The sequence below is a fragment of the Leptidea sinapis genome, chromosome 6, assembly GCF_905404315.1.
Source record: "Leptidea sinapis chromosome 6, ilLepSina1.1, whole genome shotgun sequence".
Taxonomy (NCBI): domain Eukaryota; kingdom Metazoa; phylum Arthropoda; class Insecta; order Lepidoptera; family Pieridae; genus Leptidea; species Leptidea sinapis.
Window position 1 is genome coordinate 8,582,395 of NC_066270.1, and position 21,384 is coordinate 8,603,778.

The 21,384-nt window shown below is 35.5% G+C and overlaps 4 protein-coding genes across 6 annotated transcripts in view; 1 reads left to right on the plus strand and 3 right to left on the minus strand.

The window, feature by feature from the left end:
- LOC126965124 (CKLF-like MARVEL transmembrane domain-containing protein 4) overlaps positions 1 to 5,819 on the minus strand; it is a 41,036-nt gene extending 35,217 nt beyond the window's left edge. The window contains exon 1 of the mRNA XM_050808590.1: positions 5,436 to 5,819. Within this exon, the coding sequence (XP_050664547.1) occupies positions 5,436 to 5,588 (153 nt within the window). The 5' untranslated portion in view covers positions 5,589 to 5,819. The remainder of the gene's footprint in view (positions 1 to 5,435) is intronic.
- A 3,974-nt stretch (positions 5,820 to 9,793) lies between these two features.
- Positions 9,794 to 12,581, plus strand: LOC126965055 (uncharacterized). 3 transcript variants are annotated; one of them, XM_050808499.1, is made up of 2 exons: positions 9,794 to 10,270; positions 11,405 to 12,581. In XM_050808499.1, the coding sequence occupies exons 1-2, from the start codon at positions 9,972 to 9,974 to the stop codon at positions 12,282 to 12,284; spliced, it is 1,179 nt and encodes a 392-aa protein (XP_050664456.1). In that variant the 5' UTR covers positions 9,794 to 9,971; the 3' UTR covers positions 12,285 to 12,581. The 3 variants fall into 3 exon arrangements, 2 of the variants coding, with proteins under 2 accessions (XP_050664456.1, XP_050664457.1); XM_050808500.1 differs by having other exon boundaries at positions 9,814 to 9,928; XR_007729452.1 differs by lacking the exon at positions 9,794 to 10,270 and adding an exon at positions 10,710 to 10,855.
- Positions 10,307 to 12,738, minus strand: LOC126965092 (uncharacterized). The gene is made up of 2 exons (XM_050808555.1): positions 12,552 to 12,738; positions 10,307 to 11,084 (listed from the first exon to the last, which is right to left on the minus strand). The coding sequence occupies exons 1-2, from the start codon at positions 12,736 to 12,738 to the stop codon at positions 10,471 to 10,473; spliced, it is 801 nt and encodes a 266-aa protein (XP_050664512.1). The 3' UTR covers positions 10,307 to 10,470.
- A 5,102-nt stretch (positions 12,739 to 17,840) lies between these two features.
- Positions 17,841 to 21,012, minus strand: LOC126965136 (40S ribosomal protein S15Aa). The gene is made up of 3 exons (XM_050808604.1): positions 20,915 to 21,012; positions 20,421 to 20,718; positions 17,841 to 17,958 (listed from the first exon to the last, which is right to left on the minus strand). Exons 2-3 carry the CDS (start codon positions 20,714 to 20,716, stop codon positions 17,865 to 17,867), a joined length of 390 nt encoding a protein of 129 aa, XP_050664561.1. The 5' UTR covers positions 20,717 to 20,718; positions 20,915 to 21,012; the 3' UTR covers positions 17,841 to 17,864.
- Positions 21,013 to 21,384: the final 372 nt, after the last annotated feature.

The window sequence follows — 21,384 nt, forward strand, 5'->3', positions numbered from 1 at the left end:
ATTATTGTAATGTTTGGGAAATAATGTTATTATTATTATTTGTTCCTTACCTTGTTGTTCCTTACAACTACGGATTTTTTTAATATCTCACTATAGTGCAGAACAGAAAGCCCTCAAATATTTGACTATATTTCACAGGCCTTAGTCATACTTATTCCTTTGGGCTATATAATCTGCCAAGATATTACAAGATAAACACTGGTTTATGATAAGAGTTCACATATTTGTAATGTTTTTGGCTTTTATCAGTTTTCACTTCTTTTGTTTTTATTAACAATTGTTTTTTGCCCTGGGCTTACAAACGATCTTGATAACAGAGTTTTATACCTATTGTGTCTTTACGTTCAATGTATTTATGATAAACTATTCTGTACTTTACCTTGGTAATATTGAATTATAAATGTATAAGTTTAAAAGGTCGTACTCAAATTTCATCTTGTGTTTTTTCTGCAATATTAAATGCGTAAATTTATATTAAGAACTTACGTCACGGCTTAAGTTCCAACTTGGAATTCATAGTTCGTCTAGATTGCTATGAATATTTAAACAATTAATCATTTATTATTATATAATATAGGTAGTATAATATAGGTAGGTAGTAGGTACCTATTTAGAAATCAAAATATAGCCTAGGATTCTTAAATAATCTAGAAAGGACAATAGCGTACTATAAACTGACTAACTAACTACCTACTTAAACTAGCTGAAGTCCGCGACGTCATCGAAGCAGCAAAAATGTGTTTTTTTTTATGAAAATAAGGGACGAGACGAGCAGGACGTTCAGTAGGTGGTAATTGATACGCCCTGTCCATTACAATGCAGTAAAACCCGAAAAATTCTGAGCGGCACTACAATTGCGCTCGTCACCTTGAGACTATACTAATATGTTAAGTCTCATTTGCTCAGTAATTTCACAAGCTACGGCGCCCTTCAGACCGAAACACAATAATGTTTACACATTACAGCTTCACGACAGAATTAACCTACCCATAATCAAGTCGGCATCCTGTGCAAAGGAGACTCTCCTGACCTCGTATTTAAAATTCACGTAAAATTTGATTCGCTTTTTGTCCGGCTATATAAGTAGGTAAATACTGACCAGACAAAAATTCTATAAAGTAGGTACTTTTTTGGATTCGTTATTATTTTTTAATACACAGAAATTCATCAATGTGCAGTTTTGACTTTGTACGATTTAATAATATTATGTAAAGATATAATATGACTAATGATGTTTCATAGTTATTATTGTTCTAGATAAGAACATCCTTCGGTTATACTTTCTGCGATACACGAACCACGACGATGTGTTGTCTCTTACTATCAATGACTCATAGATAGTTTTGGCTACAAGATAATATATGTCCACCGAAGATAACTTTTCAAGTTATAGCTATGTATTTTCTACAACTTAAAAAGCCATATAAAAAAGATGTTACAGACAAAATTAAGTAATCTTACTCTATTTTTTCTTAAAGCACTATGAGGGCACAGGATCTCTTGGCAATAGCAGATAATGTTATTCAAGTTAGCGGAGATATATTCGACGAGGGGGCTTTTAATGAAAAATCTTTGACATGTCATTTTCTCTGTCAATTCCTAGCATTAGAAACACCACAGGAATCGAGAGCAAACTGTATTTCGGTCATTTCTTTGTAGTCCAGACTCCAAAGAGACTCCTCATCTATCAAGAATATTAAGTCAGTACCACTTGTACACAAATTGACGGAAACCTGCTGACCAGTGGGAGGCTCCTTTGCACAGGATGCCGGCTAGATTATGGGTACCACAACGGCGACTATTTCTGCCGTAAAGGAGTAATGTGTAAACATTACTGTGGTTCAGTCTGAAGGACGCCATAGCTAGTGATATTACTGGGCAAATGAGACTTCACATCTTATGTCTTAAGGTGAAAGAATCCTGAGCGGTACTGCATAGTAATGGGTAGGTAGTATCAATTACCATCAGCTCAACGTCCTGCTCGTCTTGTCCGTTATTTTCATAAAAAAAAAAGAACATGAGGGAAGTACCACTTGCAAACAAAGTGACGGCTACTTGCTACATTACGAATAAATAACAATATATGATACGGTTCTGTTCCAGTCCCAACCTATTAACACATCAGTAAACAGATGGACAGTAAAAATTAAGAACTTAATAAACGAAAATTTTGTTTTTACCTTACAGTATAGGTAATCGAAAATTATCTATAATTTCGAAACTACTCTCTGGATTTTAATGAAACAATTCTAGTGTATTTCTAGGCATACCTTAGCATAAGATATATCCATAAAGTTTCAAGTTTTTTGACGGAGTTTAGAATCCTCGAAATTTTTATTAAGAATTCAAGAAACTACTACATAAAAGATGTTTTTAGGAGTTTTTAAACAAGTTCGAGATGAAAGGATTAGGAAATTTAGGCATTACTCAAAAAAGAAATGAAATAAGTACTTATAGAACAAATTGAAACGGTTGAAACCCACGCCATGCTGATAACTTCGACAGTGACCGATAAAGCCAAAATCGATAGGCACGCTAGCACAAGGCCCTTTGTAACTTGAATAAAGAAACTTGATTAAGCATATAATTAATGTTACCTACACTGTATTTTATTATATTAGATTGATAAATATATATTATATACATTACAAACTACAAAGTCAAGATAGAAGAAAAGTCAATGGTGTGAAAATTAGTGCGAGAGAGCGATATCGGTAATGCCGCTCCCACAATATTCGACAAAAAATTCTACCTACATTACGCAGTCTTTTTTCATTAGTAATTCAATACTTGGGGTGCTCAATAGACCGAGACTAAAATGATATCAATCCTCTTCCTGTAGGCCTTCTCAATAAATATCGTTTTTTTTTTTAATTTGCTTATAATTATTAACAGAATAAAAATGAGGATCTGACCTACATTAATTTTTTTTTGCCCATATGTCTAACAGGGGTTTTTTTTGTTTTCCGTTATATTGAAAAATGATTTAAATATTCTTCTTTCATTGTATTTTGGTTTGATCTGATGGTCTTGTAACCAATGCTCTGAATAAATAAAACAAAAAAAATATAAGTAACAGATTATTTACACATATTATTCAAACGAGCACCTACTTTTATGAGCGAAAACTTGACACTCCTTTAGTGTACCAAGTTTTTTTTTTATGAAAATAAGGGACGAGACGAGCAGGATGTTCAGCTAATGGTGATTGATACGCCCTGTCCGTTACAATGCAGTGTCGCTCAGGATTCTTGAAAAACCCAAAAATTCTGAGCGGCACTACAATTGCGCTGGTCACCTTGAGACATAAGATGTTAAGTCTCATTTTCCCAGTAATTTAAGTTAGTGTAAAACTGTTTCTAAACTATTATTTGTATTGGTAGGTATTTGTTTTTCTCGGCTATATTTTCTTTCAGGCAGTCACTTCGTAATTTAACTGTAAATATATTAGATAAGAATCTTGTCAGTACCTACACGATGCACCCACGGACACCTAATTAATGATGAGATCACAAAGTAACAAGCAGCAGTAGGAACCTACTAGATACTTTATTAATATTATACTCGTATTAGGTACCTATATCAATTCGATAAGTATGAAAATTTATATTGAAACTAGTAGTGTTTACGCGAGACTTCGTCCGCGTAGAATTGTTCATCCTTTATTTAACCTTTTCATGCACTTTTGTACAACAAAAGGTATTTAATGTCCTTTCGCAAGGTCTAGTCTATTTTTGCACCAAATTTAATCAGAATCGAATTTTAGTTAGGCGTGAAAGCGTGACTTTCTTTAGACTCCATACGAACTTTCGTCCCCTATTTCATTTCCCTCACAGGTCTGAATTTAAAAAATTCTAGAACAAATATGAATTTATTTCTTATCAAGTGCCTAAATACAAAGTTTCATGATGTCATCTTCGGTAATGCCGAACGTCCATACTAAATTCCATCTCCTATTTCAAACTCTCCAAGGCTTTTTTCGCAATAAAAGGTAACTTATGTCCTTTCACAAGCTCTTGTCTATCTCTTTAATAAATTTCATGAAAAACGGTTCAGTGGTTTCGGCGTGAAAGCGTATCAAACAAACTTACATTCACATTTATAATATTAGTAGGAATTATGTTATATTGTAATTTCCGTATACATATAATATGCTTCAATTGTACCTATTGCCTATTGTACTTTCCAGTTTCGATATCGAGTGTATATTTCGTAATTAAAATATTACCAAATTTGTTAATAGTGTGCCATCAGTATTGGGCTTAATTGTCCAAATAATTAGCAAATTAATTTTTAATTAGGTGTCTAACTCAATGTGCAAATGCATTGTACACTATTATCATTGCAATATTGTATTTGGGTTTTCAAATACTTTTTCGATTTTTCTGGTTTTAGGAGCAATTTACACTTTTTTTAATGTATGTGGACTTAGGTAAAAGGTACCTAGTCACTAAACGAAATAGAGCGAGCTTCGATTTTGACATAACATATATAATATAGGCACGGGCTAGTAAAAAAAGAAGGACTCCGCGCCGTGATATTAGCAAGTGAAGCACCTTTACGCTAGTGTGTGTGCGGTTACGGGGTATACCAGTTACACAATTTTTTCTCCCTTAAATAATCATATATCCACAAATACGTTTATATTATTGTTTTTACAGTTTTTACAACGCACGACGGCATTTTTAAAATATTTTATTGCGACGCAAATTGATCTGTCACAGACTATGGCAAATCTCATAATGGCGGCCGATCGGCTTGTATTACTGTAAGGGTATGCGTGGGGCTATGTATTTAGACGTTTACCGGCTTGTTTTGGTGCCTCACTGTTATGTAAGGTGATACGGAGTCCTTATTTTTTTCTCGTCCGTGAATATAGGTAGCCGATATAAGCAAAGGCATACACACAAAGATTATCAGATTAAGCATCGTCATCTAAAGAATCTATCTGGTTTAACGAAAACTTATCTGTATGCAAATGACTAGATTGAACAAATTGTCTACAGATGGAATTTAACAACTGAGTGTGTCATACTAACACTTGCGCCAACGCATATTCGAATTAGGGTAGGACGGAAGTTGTACCTAAGCATTTCAGTGGGCTTATACTAGTTATTGAAATATAATTAATTGCGTCATGCAGCGCATTCGGTGTGTTTATACTTTATCATGTATTTTCAATTACTTTGGGAACACACCTAGTAATGTTAATCACCCGATACAATTACATATTAAAAAGGTACCTACGTGCCAATATAAAACGACAGAATGCTAAGTACGAAAATAAACATTATCGCATCACGCATGACATCAATTTATACAATACAAAATGTATTTCTATTCCAAGAATAAGGAAACGATGCGGTGGCATTGTAACAAATTATACCTTAAGACAGTCCGTTTGTTTCGTGAAGTGTGGGCAAAACATTACTCACCAATTGTATCACTTTGAGTAATCCGGGTGTAGTTTTGAAATATTCCACATTGACTTTAATCCAGTCCAATGAGCCGCCGTTCTGCTGAGGCGTCGCCTGAGGAGAGTTAGGCTTGTTGTGGTCGACGGTCACAACTGTCTCGGGAGCCATCATCCTACTATTATTAGTTATATATTTTGTGTATAATAATTAAAATACTACGAGTAGGGCACGAGCACAGACACTTGAAACTTTAGCACACTAAAGACGCATGACACATTTTCGTCCGGCGTGTGTGAACGTTGTTTATTGAGTACGGCGACGGCGCTCGAGTCTCGACTGTCGAATGGCGGGGAACAAGTTATAAGAATGGTGCTATTGCCTATTGGACGGCGAGTGGCGACCGGCGACCGTCCTCGAGAGTCGGCTGACTAGTCACTCGTCGCTTGGTTTTACGTTCATACCTATCGCGTGGCGTTTTGGTTTAGATACTTAACGTCCTTATCGATAGCATTCGACAATCGATCATTGCCTTTCCCACTTGTTTACAAAATTAGGGTTGCGAGGCTGAACATTATTTTTTACTGAACTATTCTGGGATTGCAATATAATTTCTAGTTGCACATTTTCCACGGTCTATGTGATATTTTTAGATACTTATTACTTATCATTCTTACAGATACCATTCGACAATCGACCGTTGCATTTCCTACTTGTGGAATCAGGGTTGAGAGGCTCAAGCTTATCTTTTACGTAACTATTCTGATATTATATTTTGTTGTTCGAATATATTAAGTTACATCTCCACGGTCTATGTGAAATATATATTCAGAGACATTAAAATAAACTATCTATCCTATTTTCCCTAGTTAGTACCTACCTAATCCTATATATACAACCACAATAATTAATGCTAGTAAATACATTAGTTAAAATTAGCCTCTTGCTCCGCATCTTGTAGGAGATTTTCAAGGTTCTAGCGGTTTTATATATTATGGCTTTATAGAACCTGGTAAAGAGTTACTGGAAAAAAACTCTTCGATATATAAACTCTAAAATAGGGCTTTTTTGGAAGTAGGACTTATCCTAGCAAGTAAGTAATACGTATATACCTGCTTGTAAGCGTTTTGCTATTGAACCTTGCCAGGCAGCTAAAATCAGAAGCACGCATTTTTCATTCATTTCGGTCTTTCGAATGCACCACGCTCATTACATACAATATTTTCCATATTATTCTTTAAACTTGCGTTCAGAAATCTGATTTGGAAAAAATAAATCTCCCTCGGAATATCGTACATTTGGAATTTACTAATGTATACCTACACTTTTATAATAAAGTACCAGTCGTTGTTCAAATATAAATAAATTTAGTTTTAATAAAGAATGGCTTTGTCGTAAATCCTTCTACTCCACAGCTGAATATCTAAGCGATCGTACAGCCTGGCACTAGATTGTGGCTATATCGTAGGAATAACTTTTGTAATAATTGTAGGTATTTTTATTAAAAAGAGCGCAAGAAAAATGCTAGGAGTTTCGTGCGCCGTTTTAGCTCTCTCAAATTCAAAGCAATTTTGAATTAATAACTAAGTAATAGTATTGTGTATTAGTAATAGTGTAGATAACTTACAAATTAGGTATAGTTTAATTTATTAAAGATGCACGATATTATAATATACTTAGTCTAAGAGCGTAAACTCGCCAACAAACAGTTGCAACAGTTTGGCGAGATGTAAAATTTAAGTACCAACTGTGCATACTTTTATAATTAGATATTTATGATACAAAAGGGCGGTGAAATAATACTCAAAGAGAATTTAATCACTTCGTTCATATTGTTATAAATTCGATACTATTAAACAACGAAACAATGTGTGGTGAGGCGAGTCGTAGATGGGAAGGGGAGACCGTTCGCTGCATTTGATTCGCTGTATGAGGACAAGGCTTCATACAATTAGCAAAGTACCTACGTGGAGTGCGGGGGCCCGAGAAAGTAGGACATCTTCCCTACTAGGGTTGAATCACACATGATTGGCGCGAGACCCGTCGGAGGAGTCGATATCGCATCGAGGAACAAATTTTCGATTGAACTTTTTTTTGTGGCACAGCTAACATCAAATCTATAAGACTCACTTATACTCCTGTACCTTTTTAATATTTTATTAAAAAGTCACTTAAATTTTCATATAAAACACCTACCTGCCTACACAACAGAAAACAATGACGTTTTAAAATAATCTTATTATTTGATACCTATTTAAAAATAATTTCTAATTAGCGGATATTAACACGTGATCACCACCTCTTGTAACAACAGAGAAATCACAGAGGCGTTGCTGGCATTTTAGAAAGGTATACTCGCTTTTTTGAATAAAACCATGTCGTCCTGTGAATACCGGCTCAAGGAAGCTCATGCTACAACATGGTTAATGTGAAAACTGCGCTGTGGAGGAACGCCACACATCCAGATGGTGGGGATGATGAAACGGGCCGTATTGTCCTGTTACGGATAAAATGGACGCCGTTTTTGAATAAGTAGCAAAGTTATAAAACAAAACATTCTTGACCCAAAACGTAGAGCTCACTGAAAGAAACCTGTCTACTCATGTTCGGTTCTTTATTGAGACGCAATTAAAATGAACCGTTTTTGAATAGAATAAGATCACGTCCCTGAACGTCTGAAGAAGGTCATGGTGGGTCACAAACTGACAAAACCCGCATTAAGGTTATGATGGGATTGGAAGCACCTAGCAGAACCTCCGGACCTCGACACTAACCTATGCGAAACATAGCGGCACTAGCCCGCTATTTCACGCTGGTATTCTGTGCGAGTGTGGTAAGTAACCCGGACGAGTCTGGCCCGATTATGCCGACGTCATAAGACGGCAGCGTGACTTTCCCATAGTTAGATATATAGTTATAAAGGCTCCATTGCTTCTTACACCGTATTACGACTTAGTTTTACTATCCTCTGGTGAGGTTATAAAGCCTAAGTTATAAATATAATGTAGTGGTATCGGTTCTTGATGATCGATCTTTACCATTACATATTCGATTGATATTGTGATTTGTTCGGAATATTGTTTTTCTAAAATATTTTATATGATTTTGGACCAATATATTATTACTAAAGTACCCACATGATATTTGGTATCTTATTGTGATGGAACGGAATAAAGTTTTTTCCATATGACTTGTAGTTTCGGTGGAAACCGAGATAAACCGTTTTTTTTCCATACCCCTCCTTGCAGTTGCAAAAATATTTTTTTTTCGCTCGAGCCGAATATCATCTTGTTCGTTCCGGTACCTTTTTCTCTCCTCCTCAGCACCGCGCAACAAATCGGCGAGGATGTACCTATGTGCACGCGTTTGTCTCGGATGAATAAAAAACTAGCGTCATGCGTCTGACACCTGTTAGGTGGTTACGTGATTTTTTTTATGGAAAAGGAGGACAAACGAGCGTATGGGTCACCTGGTGTTAAGTGATCACCGCCGCCCACATTCTCTTGCAATACCAGAGAAATCACAGGACCGTTGTCGGCCTTTAAGGTGTACGCGCTTTTTTGCAGGTACCCATGTCGTATCGTCCCGGAAACACCGCACAAGGAAGTCCATCCCACAGCTTTGTAGTACGTGGAAGGTGAGGATGATATCCTAACTTGTGGCATGTCCTGCGAAGGTGGAGTTCGGCGGCAGGAATCAGGTGAAACAGCTCTTCGGAACACTCCCCATGAGAAATGCGGTAGAGGACACACAATGAAGTGATCTAGCCCTTCACAGAGCACTGGGTCTCCGACAATTCGAGCTGCTCTGCGTTGCACGCGGTCAAATGGATCGAGCTGATACTGGGGTGCGCCAGACCAGAGATGACAGCAATACTCCAAATGATTTTTCTTTCATTTTATATTTTTGTTTTAGTTAAAAAATGGCTCTCAGTGATTTAGACATTAAGTGGTGGTTCGAAAAAGATTTGTCCAATGACGAAAACATATGAAACCGGAGATAATATTATTTTATAAACAAACAAATTGGAGTGGCCAAGCTCCATCAAACATGCTCGCAGTTTTTTACCGTTTACTTGAAATTGCTGCCTGAAATTGTTGTGAAGCAGGTTCAAATTTATAAGGAAACTAGCTGAACAACTGACGAGGCAATACTTGCAACGCGCGGAAACCCAGTCGACTCTAGCTGCAGTTTCAAAAAGCAGCAGTGCTGGAGAGAGGTTCGGCTTGAAGAAGCCTTTTTAACCTGCACGGTAACAAAGAAATTCAAAACACAATACATGTCTTTCAAATGCAAAGCTTTCATTGTAAATTATTTGGCTTCAATGCTCATACAAGTTATGTTGTAGCTGTCGAGTTTTAATTGTGATTATTAGAGCGTGTCCACACGGCGCGTTGCGTTGCGTTGCGTCGTCGCAACGCAAATATTTTGACGCATAGCCGGCCACACGGGCGCTGCAGCGTTACTATGACGCAGTCAACGTTCCGTCGGCGCAGCGGCGACGCACAGTTGCGGCAAGTATTTTGAAAAAAATTCGCAGTCAGTCTATAGCAAATCATGGATCGGAAAAGACGTCTAGCATTGCTCCTATTACTACGTCACCGCCGAAATCGACGCAAGATCACAAGACGGTACTGGATCAGTCCTTTCATTTCATTAAGAAATCGTGATGGACAGTTTTTTTTTTTAGAATATCGGGAGTTGCTATTAGACGAAAAGAAGTTTTATAATTTTTTTAGAATGAGTGTATCCAGCTTCGAATGTTTATTGAAGTCCTTAGAACCACACATACGAAAAAACTATACTAATATGAGGAATCCAGTGGAACCAGTAGAAATGCTGGGAATCACTTTAAGGTAACTATATAAATATATTTAAGTAATAAAAATATAACAGTTTTTTTGGTTTGTTTAATTAGTAATCAACTCACAAATAATCAGCAATTGTCATAATTTTAAATTTAGACATTATTTAAGAGAGTAATCAACTCACAAATAATCAGCAATTGTCATAATTTTAAATTTAGACATTATTTAAGAGAGATATCATCCAGTAATTACAAATTAGAAAAATCGTATTCAGTTTCTTCACTTGCTTGAGATGTTTCTGGAGATGTAATTGAATTATTAAAATCAGAAATGTATGTACTTTGAAAATTTGCTGTTTGATACCCATATGGTGGTTGGTGAGACGTTGATGGGCCACTCACATATGATGATGTTTGTCCATACCGCATTTCATCTATAATTTGTATAACTTTACTTTGGAAACGGAGAGTTTCTCGGTCGGAAAATTCTTGAATAGATGGCAATATAGCTCTGAAAAAGGACATATGGCGATTTTCCGGCTCCTTGAGAAGTTTTAGTCCTTCTCTTTCAAACTCATCCATTTGCATTGCCCTTTTGCGCGCGACTGGAACATAGCGCGGAGTGTTGTCTGTGGTAATGTCATCATTTGTAGACGTAGATTCATTGTTGATTTCTCTAGGCGAGTCTAAGCTAGATTCGGTGGCATTTTGTTCCACTTTTCTCAAAAAAAGGAGTTGATTGTATAAATGATACTTCTTCAGTTTCGTAGCGCCCGAGCCCGATTTTGATGCTTCTTTTAATTTTTTTGAATATCTGAAGTAATTATCTTTTACACTTCTCCATTTTTTTATTAAATCATTACCTGCAAAACCAATAGTAAACATGATTTAATAATTTATACATAGTGAATTTCTCGATAAAATTTAATGACATATTCAGATATCGTTAACAAACACTATGTGACCGACTCTGGAATCGTGAAAATATAACAGCTGTTACATACAAAAAGCAATACCTACTGAATCAAAATGTATGCAACAGCTGCTATTTTTTTCGCGATTCTAGAATTAATTGGTTACATAGAGAAAGTTATTTGCTATCGATGTCTGAATATGTCAGTATTTTTTTTCGGGTATCTATCTATCTCATAAATGCATATTATAATAATTATTTTCTTTTCAGATACCTAGGAAGTGGAAATTCAATAACTGATTTACATTTCAAATTCAAACGGGGAAAATCTACTATTGCATATATAATACAAAGAGTTTGTCGTGCTATATGGACCAATCTTCTTCGAGACAACATCCCTGAACTGACAACTGAAAGTTTCCAAACAATAGCGAGGGGTTTTGATGTAAAGGCAAATTTTCCTCAATGTGTTGGTGCCATCGACGGCAAACATATCCGCGTGTGTAATCCTGCAAATAGTGGCTCACTTTTTTTTAATTATAAAGCCTTTTTTTCGATTGTGTTGCTAGCTATTGTGGATTCAAATTACAAATTCGTATTTGTCGACATCGGTGCATACGGAAAAGAATGCGATTCAACCATATTACAAAATTCTAAACTGTACGAGCTAATGATTAACAACAACTTACCACTACCTCAACCCCAGCCACTCTCTGGTAGCAATATACCAACCCCGTATGTATTTGTGGGTGACGAAGCTTTTGGACTGAGCAAACATATTATGCGTCCATATGGCGGTCAAAATCTCGACTTACAACAAAAGGTTTTCAATTACCGTCTAAGCAGAGCCAGAAGATATGTCGAATGCGCTTTTGGGATTATGGCTAACAAATGGCGCATTTTTCACAGACCGATAGACGTGTCCTATGACTTCGCTACTGACATTATAAAAGCATGTTGTGTATTTAACAATTTTGTCGCTGATCGAGATGGTTTTAGACAAAGAGATAAATTTGCTATAAGTGTTGATGAATTTCTCCCAATACAACCCGTACATGAAGAACAGACAGCACCGAATGTCATAAGACAGCAATATGCGACCTATTTTATGACTAGAGGAACTCTGCCTTGGCAGCTAAATAAGGTATAATTGTATTATGAGGGTTTTCAAGATTTTCTTGCACCGCCAATTCCGCGATCAGTAAAAAAATAATATTTTATACCTACTCAGCGTAGTCTAGGTTAGTTTTGAGCTAAGTAATAAAATAGTACTCACGCTAATCTAAATTCCCTAAGTTTTAAAATTTTAGAGTGTCGAGATATTAATTTTGTACTGATCGCGGAATTGGCGGTGCAAGAAAATCTTGAAAGCCCTCTTAAATAAAAAAAACAATAAATATCTGTACTGTGAACTCACCAACTTTATTTTTTCGTTCAGCTGTGAAATTCTCGTAATCAGGAAATAAAACTTTTGATATGTCTTCCCAGGCTTTTGTTTTTAAATTTTTATTTTTAAAATCTACGTTTGACTTGTCCCATATAATTTCCCTTTCCTGTATCAATGTAATCAAGTAATCTATGTCAATTTCTTCAATGGTATTCATTTTACCCTGCAAATAAAACTAATTACCCTGCAAATAAAACTAAATACAAAAACGTAAACGTAAAACGAAATGAGCTTCCGTGTATCCTCTCTGTCAACGCACAAGCAACTGAGCGCTGACGCTCCGACGTCGCATGAGTACACCCCCTCCCGCTTCGTCTCGGGGGCTGCTGTCCGTCATGTGTGCGTTGCGACGACGCAGCGCGCCGTGTGAACACCTTGGTTATTTGTATGTAAAACAACGCAGTGGTAGCGCTGCGTCGACGCAACGCTGACGCAACGCGCCGTGTGGACTGGCTCTTATTTGAATTTAAATTATAAAGAGTTATAAAAAAGTTCCTATTTTATATTGTACTTTTTATCAATCTCATTTTCGAAATATGTTCGTTTGTAGGCCTAATAACAGAGACATTGACAATTATTAGAAATTAAACATAATGTTGATTGGAATGTGCCTTTTAATTAATAACAAAATCTTTCCTTACAAATATTATCAAAATTAATCCGGGGTAATACAGACGTATAACAGGTGGTTGTGTGACAGAAATAGGTGGTTAGGTAGTTAAGGGTTAAATTACTGAGATTATTGAGACATAATATTATTACGTTCGGAAAAAGTAGAGCTCGTGCAAAGAGGTGCTGCATCAAAAATGTGAAAAATGTGAATCATGATAAAAAGTGCTTTAAATATCAAATATTTCATAAAAAATATAAACTGTATCAATATAAATTCATTGCTTGTGTAAGGATGCTTCGTGAACATGAAGGTCGTGATTACTGTCATGATCAGTAATCGTAGGTATCAAATTTACGTATGTATATCGTTTATCTTGTAGAAAATTAATAAACCAGGTGTTTAGTAAAACAAGATAAGTCTGATTAATAGTACCTATGACTCACGAGAATGTTTGCGATAATATTAATTTATTTTAAACAAATTACAGTTCATATTTTTGTTTGATTATTCATTATTATAAAATGTAGTCTTATTATTACAAATTCTATAGTTGGTCTTAAATATAAGAACGTATTAATAAATATTTGTTATAAGAATGCCCCCCTGTCTATGATTCTGTATTTTTTCCTAAATAGTCGGCAACATTAAACAAAGTTAACTAGTTATTGTATATTTCATAGAGACCGCAAACAAACTCTATGTACGGTAAAATGGGGTGAATAGACTCAAATTTCAAATTCTGCACTGATTTTCTTACATATTTTGTATCCGAGCTTATGACAACTCAAAAGACTAAGTAAGTGACACTGGCTACTGAACTAGAGGTCCCGGTTTAGCATTACGGTAGGTGAAAACTTTTGTATGTTGAATATTAATATGTGTTTCCGAGTCCACGTGTGTATATATGTTTACTGTATTAAATATAATATTGTCTGGCACCCATAACATATACTACAGGCTTTGCTTTAATATTCCTTATTTGTGGCTAGATAATGTCATTGTGAATACTGAGGGTAGTATTCAAAATGTTTATACTAAAAATAAGAAAAATATAACGGTTAGGTATTAAGAGAAATTTATTTATTGGTTCACCTTTGTATCCTGGTAAATAGTTCAAATCAATCAAATATGTTGGCTTTTATTTTTTCATGAGGCTACATCAGTTAGTAAAGGGGATTTGACATGGGGAGAAGAAATTATAATTTTTTATTTTTATTTTATTAAAAAATAATCATTTACAAAAGAAAGTAAGAAATTGAAAATTATTGCTTCAAATTAGTTTGCTGAAACCTGGACGGTTACTGTTGAACAAATCTATTTTCTGAAGTTTCTCATTCTTATTGAACTATTTGCAAGCATGCCTTACAAATACATTGGATTGGATAACACGTCCTACAAGGAATTGAAAACAAAGCTGTATTCGTGTATTGACGCTGACGACAACGAGGGACTCTAAGGTTAATTTGATGGAGTAGTGAGGGGACGTCCATTTCACCAGTGACCAGTGGGAACCTCCTTTGCACAGGATGCCGGCTGGATTATGGGTACTACAACGGCGCGGTCTTCGGTCCGAAGGGCTAGCTAGCTAGCGTAGCTAGTGAAATTACTGGGCAAATGAGACTTAACATCTTATGTCTGAAGGTGACGAGCGCAATTGTAGTGCCGCTCAGAATATTTGGGTTTTACAAGAATCCTGAGCGGCACTACATTGTAATGGGCAAGGCGTATCAGTTACCATCAACTGAACGTCCTGCTCGTCTCGTCCCTAATTTTCATAAAAATAAATCCATAAAATAGCTACCATAAATATGGCCGGTTCTAAAATCAAGAGCTATTACCAACTTTTTTGTATCATTCCAATTCTTTCGTTATGAACAGCATGGCTGCCAACAAAACTATTAAACAGATTTTTTTTATATAGTTTTCCGACTTGCAAGATGAACCCAAGCTGCTTATAAGCTTTTTTTACTACTGAATCCAGATGAGGTATCAATGAAAATTTAGAGTCCATAACAATACCAAGATCACAGATTTGCGTGACTCTATACTCACGACGACGACAATGCTAGATTCCATAATTCTGGAATTTTTCTTGGCATTACTTTAGATAGTAGACTCAAATCAAATCAGGGGTCTAGATGAGAGAAATCTGGATCATTTATTTTTCAAATGCCCTTTAATGCAACCTTCTTTGTACAATTTTATACCTCCTGAAGCCCAACTTCCTTTACATGTCTCCTCTCCCTAGTTTTAACTCCTATTGTATATATTTTATGTAAATATATTAAAATAAATAAGATTAAGTTGTAAATATCACTAAGTACCTATATTTAATAATTCAAGTAATTATATTAGTGTATGTCCTTTATAGTCCTAACAGCGTGTATATTTGTTTCAGGTATAAGAAAATAAAATTTGTTTCAATCTTTAGCACTGATCACTACCATTAAAATTAGTAAACAAATACTCTAAGCTTGGTGGTCTACCTTAACGTGACATTGGCACAATAGGAAGTAAAAAAAATGTAACTTAATACAAAACAAACTACAATGGAACCCACATTATCAACTATCAGTAACTTGGCAATTTAATTGAGTTATTCAGCTTTTGCCCGTAAAAATATCAAACAGTTCGACTGATGTGAATACAGATAATTTATTTAATTAAGCATTATTTTGCGGAAATCCATTTTTTATTCAAGTGTGGTGAGCCTTCTTGAGTGTAAATTCCGCTAAGATTCGTCTTCAATCAATTCGACACGTGTTTCGCCGCTACCCGACGCATCCTGAGGAGGACGAGGATCGAGAAGATGTTGACTCGCCAAATTCGGGCACGAGACTTGAGTCTCGGAGTCAATTTAGTTTTGTTTCTTTTTTTATCATGAAGGAAAATAAGTTTTGTTTGGTTTAATCACGGACTAGTAAAAAAAGGACTCCGCGCCGTGATATTAGCAAGTGAAGCACCTTTATGCTAGTGTGTGTGCGGTTACGGGGTATACCAGATACACATTTTTTTCTCCCTTAAAAAATAAACCATATAACCATAACAAATACTTTCATAGTATTGTTTTTACACTTTTTCACAACGCACGACGGCATTTTTAAAATATTTTATTGCGACGCTAACTGATCTGTCACAGACGATGGCAAATCTCATAATGGCGGCCGATCGGCTTGTATTAGTGTAAGTGTATGCGTGGGGCTATGTATTTACACGTTTACCGGCTTGTTTTGGTGCCTCAGTTATGTAAGGTGACACGGAGTCAAGAATTGAACTTCTCAGAGATGCTATGTATACACATTAAAGAACCACATTTGGAGTGGATGTGAAATGGGGTTTCATCTGCTCTATTACAGAATCTGCAATCAAAGTGTTTGTTTAACCTGCAGTGCCCTGTTAGTGTCCTGGTTAAAATGCGTAAGTTTTTCCCCTACATAACCCTAGTGACTCATGCACAGCCTTCTAGTTAGCTAGGATTGGTTTTGGAATGGATCAATACATACTATAAATTGTAGCAATCACCAATAAAAGCAAGCAATTAATTTACTAGGATATCACTCATATGGCTTAGTAATGATATATGTGAAAATCTAAAGCTATGTTACTGAAATTAGCCAGATAATTTAAATTCATCATCAGCCGGAAGACTGCTGGACAAAGGCACCCCCCAAAGATATCCACGACAAACGGACCTGCCCTCATCAAACATTTTCCAGTGATCTTGAACAAAAAAAGAACACTGCGTCTTCCGGTATGTGGTTGCAATTTGAGGACTTTACAGCACCAACAGCCATCTGTCTGTTAAACTATGTGCCCTGCCCCCTGCCACTTCAGTTTTGCAATCATTTAGGCTATGTCGGTAACTGATTTGCTTTTGGATCTCCTCATTTCTGATTCAATCTCGCAGGGAAACTCTGAGCATAGACCTCGTGAGCGACCATGAGCTGTGAGTTATGTTAAATTACATGCTAGCTATTCTATTCTAAAAATACTATTTCATATTTAACTCATCTGCCCGTAAACAACTTTTATAGAGAAAATGAAAAGATCTTATTTGAATCTCATTTTTTGGGGGGTTTTGGGGGCCTTATGAAGAAGATCATGGTCACTAAGAGGGCAATGGAGAATGAGAGATCAAATCAGAAATGAGGAGATCTATAGGAGAACCAATGACACTGACATCCTTAGATGGTTACGGAACTTAAGTGGCAGTGCACATAGCTGGATAGACAGATGGCCATTAGGACAGTAAAGACCTCGAATGGCAACCATGTACCGGAAGAAGTAATGTTGGTAGGCCTCCCACAAGATGGACTGACAATCTGCTCAATATTGCCAGAATAGGTTGGTAGAGCAGGCCCCACCACTCTCTAACGGCGATCTATGGGAGAACTTTGTCCAGCATAAAAAGGGAATTTATTTTCTCAAAATTGATTCCATTAGAATTCTTTTTGATGTCATTTCTAATATACAAGACACAACTACCGCTTCGGAAACAAATGGCGCTCTGAGAGAGAGGAAGCAGCACAAGAAACTCTCACAGCATTTCTTTTGCACTCTTTTTAATCAGCAGTGGACTTCTTTCGGCTGCAATGATGATGATGGTTTGGTTCTCAATGGAATTTGCTTTTAAAAAAAACTACAAATACATTTTAACTTAATGTATTAGATTAAAAGAAGAAACCTAATATTTTTCCTCCCAAGTGTTTCCGTCTCGCTTCTTCATGGTCCATGATACCACCACTGGTAGTAAGCACTAGGTATCTGAAAATGAAACACAATATTAAATTGATTTGTAATAGAGGTAAATCATAAGGAACTGATAAATTATTTATAAGTTTTATGGGCTAAATTGCTTGTTACATTGAACAACCAAGTGGAGATTTGATCAAATCTAAGGTAAATACCTTCAAGTCATGCTTAGTGTTCAAATTAGAACACTGTTGGGTGAACTGTGTTCTTTCTTATCTCTTTTTAGCTCAAATTCTTAGTTTTAAGTTGAAGATGAAATTTATATTTTACCAGTTTTTGATTACATAGTGTTAAAATGTTTAACTTAACACATTCACTGCTAACCTCATAATGGAAGGAGGGGTGTTTTTAGACCTGCTGGTTAGGTATGATATAGCTTGATGACTAATTATTTATAATTAGTACTGAATATAAGTTTTTTAAGGAAGTGGAGGACAAATGGATGTACGGAAGGAACACCACTAATCCAGATGGTGAGGATGATGTCCTAATTTATGGTGTGTCATGCGAAGGTGGAATTGAGCAACAGGAATCAGGTCAAACACCTCTTCGGAACACTCCCCTGTTAAATATGGTAGAAGAGACACAATGAAGTAATGAGTTAGGCTATATATTAATGTCTTGTGTGCTAAACAAATAACAGAGTACTAAACGGTGGTCTCATGAAAGAGAGAAGAGGTCTCTCAGCAAAGAGGAGGTTAATACTTTTCACTTATATGAATACTGGGTAAATATAAGATTCCCTGTTTTAAGCATAGGTAAATGATATATTTATATTATTATTACTTTAAAAATATGTAACAAGTGGAACAAAAAAATCAGAATAAGTAACGTACATGGCCTACCAAATAATTGTCTCTATAATTTGCCCTAAGATATAGGTATTAGTCAAACCATGACTGAAAGAGCTAGGTATGGTACTTAGATACAGAGAGCTGTAACTTTACCCACACATAGATACAATATGTAATGAAAGACATCTAATATGAAAGAGTGTGAGTGAAATGTAGAATGATTGTGTCCTCCCATTGGCTAACATTCCTCAGTGTTCTTGGTGTGGACATATATAAACTTTTGATAGTGAAAAATGGATGAACAGTGGATTCTCTCAATGAGCCATGTGGAAAAGTAAATATGAAAAACTGAGTCTACCTGCCAATTTAGTAATTTTAAACAATGAATATTTATGTTTGATATGTACTGATAAAACTTTAACATTTACAAGGTACAAGTAAATAAAATAGTTAACATATTGCCTGTTTAGAGTATTTTGGTTAAGTACCTGTGACATCAAATTTTTTACAAGTAATTTTTATTCAAATAATAATGCTTTATAGTAAGTCTGTTCAAGTTAACAGCCTGCAAAATAATAAAGATATAGTTCCCACAACCTGTCAATTAAATCCAATTTAAAAATAGGCTCATTCATTCATTACATGTAATGCACAGACATCACAGCTGAACCAAAAATGTATTATAATAATGCACAAACAGGCAACATGCTAATAAATTATTTTAGCAGAGGTAAAGGCACCCTTAACCTTAAGAGGGGACTTATCAGGCTTAATCATAGACAGCCAGGTTTTTTTAACACATTAGGGCTGTCAAGTGATCACAATTTATATTGTGTTTTCAAATTCAATTCCTGTGTGATATTTATCTCACCTAGCATTATTCAGTCTGTAGGACTTCTCTACAGATAGCCGTGAATGAGTATAGTATATATAAGGTGATCACCTAAAATGTATAGTTTCGTTAATGAATTCTAGCCACTATTGGGGGAGGTTATAATACAGAGTGCAGCATCTCCATCATATGGCAGCCAAAAAATTTTTATTTTGATTTTCTGTCTCATTTCAATTTAATATAAGACTCAGAATAAAGTTTAAAAACCAGGACAGATTCAAGTTACTGAGACATAAACATGTAAGACAGTTCAGCTTATGGACTGGGATTAAAACGAACACCCTCAGGCTCTTTAATTATTAATGTTTATTGTACGATATTACATTGTAATCCATATTTTATATAAAAAAAAAAGCCCGCTGAGTTTATTGCGCCCATTCTTCTCAGGTCTGAGGCAGTCTCTTGAATGGGTGGTAGATTTTGACGTTCAATAAGTGATTATAAATGCTATTTTGAATAAAAATATTTGAATTTGAATAATAAGCATAACTCAACATCCAGTACGAATTCAATGCTTGAAATATGTCTAATAAAATTTATATTTAAATTTTTTATTAAAACCAAAGAAACACCATGAAGGTGTGGGTTTTGCTTTGTCCGCAATGGCAGTAACAGCGTTTGCTAAAGAGCAACATCACTTGATACCAAAGTCTTATGATATAGCACAACATATCAAATAGCAACCAACAAGATCTATTGGTGATTCGCGGTAGTTGTGCGTACTCCTAGTTTTAAATTAAATATCTTTGATAACAATGGTTATAGGCTTTGGTAAACTTAGAACTTACCCAAACTGTCGGGAAGGTAAAAGGTTGGTCCACCTCTCAATGTCGTTAATAGGTACATCAAATCTAGGCGATATAACACCACATTTATTTAATCTTCCTGTCAAGTTGACCACAATTTTTCCAGCTCTGTGATCATCTACGATTTCAAACTCTCCAATATAGCCATGCTTCATCATCACAGTCAGAAATTTGACGATTACTTTTGAGCAAGGCCGGATCAGCACTTGCCTTTTCCCTCTCTTCTCAGCATTGTGGATAGATTTTAACGCATCACTCAATACATTCATACGCACCATGGCTGAAATATTAAATGCATTGCAGTACAATCAGTTCAAATATTTATAACCTCCGTAAATGGAAGAAACAAAAACACAAGAAAATAAGTAATGTCTACGTAGACATAACAAAATAAAGAGTTAAAATTATTAATAAGGTGTCACGGTCTCGAATTAGAATAGATTTATACACTTTTATGCCATATTTATTATGATTACCTAGGATTTAAAACCCGCCTCAACTTGCTAAAATGACAGGTTAGCTAAAAAGAATTGTTTTTCACTTTTCAGAAATTTGGTGAACGCATTAAAACGTCACTGTCAAGTGTCGATTATCAGTTGTCAGTTTGTCACAGTAAAACTAAGATAAAGAATGTTTTTGGAAGCCAGAGCCACTCTTTCACCCTAATCTCTGCCGTACATGTTTTCCAGAACGACATTCTGAATTTCTTTTTGTTATTCGCGCTTCTAAGTGCACACTTATACAAACATATGTTGCGCACATAACTAAGGCCTAATGTGTGGCACATAAGCGAAAAAATATTTGAATTAACGAGTGCAAATAAATGTTATTTTATAATTATATGATAATAAATATAAATAATGATAATTCAGTAATAATAATTCAATTCATAAAAGTATGCAATTTTTTTAAATGTTTTCTTATGACATTATGAAGTAATTATGGT